The following is an 8,457-nucleotide window of genomic DNA, read 5'->3' as shown; positions in this document are numbered from 1 at the left end:
TTCGGCTCAGGTCACGGTCCCAGGGTCCTGGGATTGAGCCCCATGTCGGGCTCCCTGCTCCGCAGGAAGCCTGCTTCTCCCTCTCCCACTCCCCCTGCTTGTGTTCCTTCTCTTGCTCTCTCTCTGTTAAATAAATAAAATCTTTAAAGAAAAACCTTATAACCTATTTGGAAAAACGGGCAATAAATTCATAAGAAGATACCAACAATACCAGTTTTAAATATCCATGAGGGTAGGGATTTTTGCAGTGTGGTCAGTTCTATTTCTAGTACCTGGCACATAATAAGTTCACTAAATATTTGAATCAAGGGGTGAAAGTTTGAAACAATGAAACAAATTGGTACATGGCTGCCAAAGGAATAGAAAAGCACCTATACTCCTAATGGCTACCATGTTGGATCCCACTTAGAGACAGCCAGGAGTCTGACTGTACACATATCTGATCAGCTAGGCATGACATATTTTTGCTCCCTGCTCAGTGAAGGTCAGTAGGAGGCTGGGGCACAGACGGGGAAGTAAGAATCGAATGTGATGGTGAGGAGGAACAGGAACACAGAATTAAAAGACCCAAGTCTTCGGACATCAGAAAAACTTGTTCAGCCAAGCTGCTGAAATTGCACAAGGAAACAAAAAAGCAACACCAACTAAAACCGAAAGAAAACCACTTCCCCCTGGGGCAGGGAGCAGGTATCAGCGGCTGGCCTGGGCCAGGTAGGCCTCTGGGCTTTGACTCTGAGCTGACTCAGGTACTGCCTGAAACCTGGATTGTAATGAGAGCCACCCTTTGGGGAAGTAAGCCACCTGCTCCCTGTGAAACAGCAAATACCACAATTTCAGAGCAGAAACAAAAGCAGCAGGTCTGTTGCCACTGCTTTTGGAGGGCACCCTCAGAAGGGTCCATATGAGGAGGAAGAAAAAGAGCTGTGTTCCTAGGGGAACAGTGTCTACTCTCCCTTTGTATGTGGGGTCCCTTCATTTACCTTTTCCTCCTCCCTTTTTTTCCTTCAACCAATATTTCTTGAGCCTCTGTTATGTGCTAGACACAATTCTAGGTACTGGAGATACAGCTAGGAATAGTATAGAGGAAACCCCTGAATTCCTGGACTTGTCAAACAAACAGCTAAGGACATAAAGCATTGGGTAGAAGAGGAGCTGAATGACACAACCAAGCCAGCCAGGGAGGATCTGGGGAAACTGCATTTGAGGCCAAGGGAGCAACCAGGGAAGGAGCCCCAAGGTGGGGGGAAGCATGGGAAGTGGAGGAGGAGCAGCCTTTTGAGGGGGCAGCAGTAAGAGATGATGTCAGAGGGGTGGGGTCACCAGCCGAAATCCTTCTTCCTCCAGAGCACAGTAAAATCTCTCTGCTCTGTGCTCCTCATGGCACTAATCATGTACTGTTTCATGCCTAGGACAGTGGTCCCAGCTTTTCTGATCATGCACTCTTACCAGAAAAAAAAAGGACTAGTATATACTCATATATAAATATATGTTTTTGTATTTTGTATGCTACAAATACACCCCAACATAGAAATTTTAAAAATGAGATAAAATAAACATCAGCAGAATTTCTAATCTTTTCACATACTCTAATGGACTATCTTGTGTGCTGTTTGGGGAATATAACCCTGGTTTATGACTCAGGGTTAGCTTTTTGATGGGTGTTGGGTCTTATCTCCACAACTGGATTGTGAATTCCATTAGGCTAAAGGCCATCATTCCTGATGTTGTCTGGCACAGGGCTGAACAGACGGAAACAGTAACTACTGGTGGACACACAGACAAGGAGGCACCCGTGTAGAGGGTCTTCGCTGGGAGGCAGGGATTTTGCTGTTGCCTGGAGAAAAGATTCCTTGTATCAGTCAGGGTTCAGCCAGGAAAACGGGGCCACTGTAAGGACTACGGAAGAAGGAATGTATTCTAAGAATGAGAACTTACACAATAGGGGAAGGAGCTAAGAATGTAAGGGTCAGAAGGGGTTGCTGAAGCATCAGGGCATAGTCACTAAGCAGCCCTGGCTTGGGTGAGTGAGGAAGAGCTTGCAGGGGGGTCTGGGAGGCATGTACTTCCAGCGGCTGAAGTAAGACTGGGTTGGGGAGGTGCTGTCAGCAGAGCTGGCAGTCAGGAGGGAGGAGTAGATACACGATGAGAAAGTTCAAGAACAAACTGGAATCCACCTGCACCCCTGTGTCTGTGTTTCATGGCCTCTAACCTGCAAATGATGTTCAGAGCACGGTGGCTTCACTTCTGCTTCCCAAAGCTCATATAACTTCCTTTTGCCCACCTCAGATCCAGAACGACACAGGGAAAGGCATTCTGAAAAACACAGCTTCTGGTCCAAATTTACCATAGAACAGTGCAGCACATCCCTCGGATTGATTCCCTTTGTTCTGCTTCTAGACTCATGGAAAGAAACCGTAACTGATTTGTCTTCTCAAAAACCTCAGTACCAGGAAGGGAAGGCCCTGGATGGTGAATGCAAATATTCCAGTCACTGGAAAAACAGAGCATCCCCTGAAAATTAACGCTTTAAAATATGTGTCTATAACTATAAAACTGAACCTCAAACTATAGTGCAATCCCTAAATTTACTACCCAGTAAGGCCCTGAGCAGCAAAAGGGAAAGGGAACTCCTCTCAATTTACTCTTCTCTCCCTCTTCCTGCTCCCTATATGGAAGAGCAGGAAAATAAAGCAAAAATGAGCAGAAAGGAGGGGTAGTAATACATCTTGAACAATTGCCACAGGTCATTTTACTCACCCAAACAAGGACCTATACTGCATTTAATTGTATGTCAAACACAGATCTAAGTGCTTACAAAGAGTAACTATCTAATCTCATACCAAATCAATAAGATTGGTTCTATTATTTTTTTTTTAAGATTTTATTTATTTGACAGAGAGAAACATAGCGAGAGAGGGAACACAAGCAGGGGGAGTGGGAGAAGCAGGCTCCCCGCTGAGCAGGGAGCCCGATGCAGGGCTCGATCCCAGAACCCTGGGATCATGACCTGAGCGGAAGGCAGACGCTTAACGACTGAGCTACCCAGGCGCCCCAAGATTGGTTCTATTATTAACAGATTAAGAAGTATAGAGAAGTTAAGTAAGTTGCCTAAGGTTGCACAGCTGGGATTCGCATCATGACTAACTGTAGCTTTATGTATAAAAGATTCAAACAATGATTCATTAAGTTTTTCATTATCATTGTAAAATTTTCATTATCATTTGTAAAAACTACTCACAACATGTAGTATTAGCTGTCATTTAAAGAGTGACTTCCTTAGGGACCAGGCAGGGTCCTTTACAACTACAGTCTCATTTAATATTCTCTACTGCCCTGTAAGGTAGGTATTATGATTCCACTTTGCAGATGGAAAAATAGAAGTGATTTGTGCAAGAGCACAAAGCTAGCTGACAGGAGATACAGGACTCAAAACTGACTCCAAAGATGGTGCTTAACCCAGACGCTAAGAGGAGGCTAAGATCCACTATGGAGAAGAGTAAATGCAGAGTCCAAACCATGCAAGTCAGTCTGGCTCATGGTGACTGGAGAAACGAAATCAGGCTGTCAAGCCAGAATTCTCAAGCAGTGTGTGAAGTGATGGGGGTTGGAGAATCACCTGGGGCACTGTGGTGAGCCCATACTTTCTGGAGATAAGTGATCACTTCTGGGGCCTGGGACAGGAACTCCTGCATCCTTGTCATCTTTCCTCTAAAATAATATTGCTCCTATTTTTCTACTCCTACAGGTGTAAGCTCCTTCTACTTCTCCTTCTCCCCCCCATCTCCATCTGCCAGTTTTGATTTCTGGCCAACCCTGAAATATACAGTAACTGCCAGTTCACCTGGTAGGATCATACCCTCAGTACAGAAACACTGTGGGAGTTTCTGACACGCATGTTCTCCTGACTCAAATGGCTGTATTTTTTGGTAAGAAAGAATTAATTTTGCATTCAAAATGTGGAGCTAATGTGTGTGTTCTTTACAAGGTGAGGGAATGCAAATCATTCATATGGGTTATTCACTAGGAATGCACTCATTCTGTAGCATCTATCTCTCATTTACCTAATTTATTTTTCTAGCCATTCAGTTTGTGTCATGTATTACCCTTCATTGTCTAGGCACTGTGCTAGACATCAGGGTTATAAAATAAATAACACTGTCCTTTAAGCACAAAATTTCTAATTTTATTCCTGAAAACTTTACTAGTGACTTGTGTGACTTTGGGAAGTCACTGGTGGATCTCAGTTGCCCCACTGTAAACTGAGTGGCTTGTATTACGTGATTTTATAATTCGAAAGTCTCTAAAATCAAAGGACACAGGAGATTTTAATATAGTCATTAAGTTGCTCAATACCTCTGAGCGTAGTGTTTAGTTTCTGTATCTCACCTTCTCCTCTATAAAATAAATGGGAGGTACTAGAGCAGGTTTGAAAAAGTGTATTCCAAGGAACTTTGTGAACAGGATTTTCTAGGAAAAAAGCATTCTGTGTTCAAAAACGTCTAGGAAATGCGAGAGTCAGTAGGTTTCTTTACCTTAGAACTTCTCAGAAACTTTACTATACCAATTTTGCTTCATGTCTATCCAAGCAGGAGACAGTAAATATGGTTCCCAAACTTGCTTGACAATGAAATTCTTTTCCCCAATAGCCTCTTCGTAGTACTAATAAATTGTCCTTCAGAATGCATTTGGGAAATGTCTTACTGTACACACTGTATACTCCTAAGGCCCTTTATTATAGCAATGTTCTCTATCCTGGATCAATTTCATGTCATAGATATCTGCTAGTTTATGGGTTGTTTTTTTTTTTTTTTAAGATTTTATTTATTTGACAGAGAGAGCACAAGCAGAGGGAGAGAGAGAGAGAAGCAGGCTCCCTGCTGAGTAAGGAGCCCAGTGTGGGACTCAATCCCAGGACCCTGGGATCATGACCCAGGCCGAAGGCAGCCGCTTAACTGACTGAGCCACCCAGGTGTCCCTGCTAGTTATGTTCTTATGTGCTGTGTGCATACTGCTATTTTTCCTTTTTCTCTTTTTTAAGATTTTATTTATTTATTTGACACAGAGAGAGCAGGAGAGCCCAAGCAGGGGAGAGAGGCAGAGGGAGAAGCAGGCTCACTGAGCAGGGAGCCCAACGCGGGCGGGGCCCAATCCCAGGACCCTGGGATCATGACCCAAGCCGAAGGCTGTCGCCCAACCAACTAAGCCACCCAGGCGCCCCTCCTTTTACTCTTTAAGTTGTGCTTTTGCTTCTCTTGGTGCACAGGCTATAATCTCTCCAAACATGAATATATGGCCTGTAAAATCATGCATCTTATTAGCACTTTGATCAGTGGTGCCCAGAACAAGTGCACAGTATGTTTTGTGAGGGAACATTCCAAAGAATATCACATAGAACGCTCCTTCGGGGAAAGGGATGAGATAAGTGAACATGAGAAAGAATAGGATTAATAGGGCAGATTTCCATAAAAATTCAAAAAGTATATTTGACATTTGATGATGAAATAACATAGTCTTTCCTGTCACAGGACTACCATTCCTGACCAAGACTATTAGGACTCAGAGTAACAGAGCTGAGTGGCTCCATGTAAAAGTCTGTGTTCAACATCTGTCATGCTGGAGACCATTAATGTTCAATTGTATCCTTATTGTCTTCATGTTACTCAACTTCATTTCACTGTCATTGTTTCAGCTGGGGATTAATCAACTATTTATGGGAAGACTGGACTTGGGAGTCAGTCTGAGGCAAAGGTGGGGGAAGAAAGTTACAGTAAAGACTCCTGCTTTGTGAGAGGTTGTTGAAAATTGAATTTAACAAAAATCTCTGAGAATAATGCTGACACAAACCCATTTCAAAAGGAGAAAGAACATACTTGGTGTTCCTGAAGAATCCAGAAATGATCCTGGCTTGAATCTATTTGGATCTGCTTTCTTTGCCACTTTACTCTTCCTTAAGAACTAGAAAAAAGTTGTGATGAGAGAATCAAGTTAATGGGTTCTCTGTATAAATCAGATCATTATCAATAGTGGAAATCATGCTTCGTTATTGTTCCTGAGGACAGCTGATACAACTAAAACATCCACGGAGTATGAAATATTTATAGCTTTATGAGATGGGGATAAATCTTCCATTAGAAATTATTTTTTAAAATCTCACAAATTACTTAGATGTTTCCATTTTGCACATATATGTGCATTATGATTAGTTTTATTAGATTTAAATGTCAGATTAAATAATTATCATCTCAATATATGTCCCCAAAACATTTATGAGCCTCTTTCAGGGGAAATGGAGTATAAATTCTGAGTTAATTTGCCTAAGTATCCAAACTCATGCAATCCAACTACACAACTAGAATATTTTTTTGATATACCATTAATATCTTTTGATATGTTACAGTAAGTTATTCCGCAGAAAACAGCCAAATGATTTGCACAGTAAAATTCCAGGTCTGCAATATTAGGACCTACTAATTTGTCCCAACTTATTTAATAGCTAAAATAAAAACATCAATATACTAGATCGGCATTAACCAAAATTGTCATTCATCTTGACAAAGGTAAATCTTCTTAAACTTCTAATACATCTCATAATTCCAAGACCAACATGTTCACACAAATAATTTCTAATAATTGTAAAACCTTGGTTAAGTTTTTGATATGTAAGCTGCCCGTCGGTATGGGAAAGGATGGACCAAGCTCTTTCCCCGCCCCCCACCCTGTTATTCTTTTGGGGACAGCCAGGCCACTCCAGATGGTGTGTTACTGTTGGACATAGCTTTGGAGAAACTTCAACAGACGAAGGCTGTAATGTCAGGATTTTGCTGTGCGTCGTTCCCCTTCCCCCCGCCTGCAGTTCCCAGGGTAGGAAGGTGCTGAGATGGAAGCCGAGGGACGCCCGCCCACCTGCCACCACCTGTTCCCTCCCTCAGCCCTCTGCTATAAATTCTCCTCCTTCAAAGATTCAGCCAGCACTCTCCGACAGCTACTGTGGAAAAAGCGCTCCTTCTCTGAGCATCTGAAAAGACCTCGCCTTCCTGAAAAAGAAGTCTCGGGCTTTCCCAGAGGACTTGAAAGACCCTGCCCAAACCAGCCACACCAAATTCTGCAGCAAGAAGGTTCCCTTCTCTTTTCCAACCTCACGTTGGGAAAATGACTCTCTCTTCAGCACCTCAGTTTCCCCTAAATTTGAGCAAGTGAAGAGACATCAGTCTGGTTATCCAGTAGGACGGAAGGCGGGGTCCCGTACTCCCCACTGTAAACTCTGATTCCACACGAGTTGCTTTGTGTATGACTTACTCGCTCAGAAGAGCCACACTGGGGAGCGGCTCGATAGACCGGCTCGCGCGCAGGTTCCTAAGCGGGCGAGCGAGCTCAGCGCCTCCCTCCTTCCGGCGGGGGATGAAGTCCTGCGAGCCCAGCAACCCGGAGGCGGGAGCGCGCGCCGCGCCCCCGTGCGCAGGCGGCGCCGAGTGCGCGGGTGCGTGCGCCGGGGCTGGACGGCTGGAGAGCGCGGCGCGCAGGCGCCTGGCGGCCAACGCGCGCGAGCGCCGTCGCATGCAGGGTCTCAACACGGCGTTCGACCGCCTGCGCCGGGTGGTGCCCCAGTGGGGCCAGGATAAAAAGCTGTCCAAGTATGAGACCCTGCAGATGGCCCTGAGCTACATCATGGCGCTGACCCGCATCCTGGCCGAGGCCGAGCGATTCGGCTCGGAGCGGGACTGGGTCAGTCTCCACTGTGAGCGCTTTGGCCGCGACCACTACCTTCCGTTTGCGGGCGCGAAGCTGCCGGGTGAGAGCGAGCCCTACGGCCAGAGGCTCTTCGCCTTCCAGCCGGAGCCCTTCCAGATGGCCAGTTAGGGCGCGCGGCCCTGCCGGGGGAGATGCCCAGTGATCGAGCTCGGAGCCGTAGCCCTCTCCCCAGTAGGTGGCCAAGGATGCAGTCTTAGAATAATGTAGCAGACTTTCGGGTTACTTTTATTCGCGTCCGCGGTCTTACGGACACGGTTTTATTGCCTTGCTCTTCCTCCTTATCAGTATTTTGTAGATTACATTAATGGATCTTGTGAATGGTTTTGATTGCTGTGAAAATAATGCCCCTCCCCCCCTTTTTGGGACGACTTTGAGGGAAAACAATCTTAAGAAAAAATAGGATTAGGCTATACTGCAGTTTTAGTCCTCAGAGAAATAATAATTTTCTTAAACTTTGTAAGTTTGACCTGTTCGGGTGAAGTTACAGTATCCATTACTTGTGTATGCTTAAAACAGCTACCTACCCGTCGTGTAAATGCATTTATGCTTAGTGCATTGTGTGTGTATGCATGAAGTAGTTATAGTTTTTTTTTTGTTTGTTTGTTTGTTTTTGCTAGAGTACAGGGCGTGAGTGCTCTGTATTTTTAAATGTATACGTTATTAAAATATAGATTTTGTAATATATGAATAAAAATGTGGGTTTGTTCT

At 44.4% G+C, this 8,457-nt stretch overlaps 1 protein-coding gene across 1 annotated transcript; it reads left to right on the top strand.

The window, feature by feature from the left end:
• The first annotated feature begins 7,398 nt into the window (after positions 1 to 7,398).
• Positions 7,399 to 8,135, top strand: LOC118017762 (protein atonal homolog 7). The gene has a single exon (XM_035015964.1). It carries the CDS (start codon positions 7,399 to 7,401, stop codon positions 7,855 to 7,857), a length of 459 nt encoding a protein of 152 aa, XP_034871855.1. The 3' UTR covers positions 7,858 to 8,135.
• The last annotated feature ends 322 nt before the right edge of the window (positions 8,136 to 8,457 follow it).

This window comes from Mirounga leonina, unplaced genomic scaffold (genome assembly GCF_011800145.1).
Source record: "Mirounga leonina isolate KUSES-001 unplaced genomic scaffold, KU_Mleo_1.0 Mir_106, whole genome shotgun sequence".
In the NCBI taxonomy this organism is placed as follows: domain Eukaryota; kingdom Metazoa; phylum Chordata; class Mammalia; order Carnivora; family Phocidae; genus Mirounga; species Mirounga leonina.
Note: the sequence above shows the minus strand (reverse complement) of the source record. Positions and strands in the feature narration are given on the sequence as shown.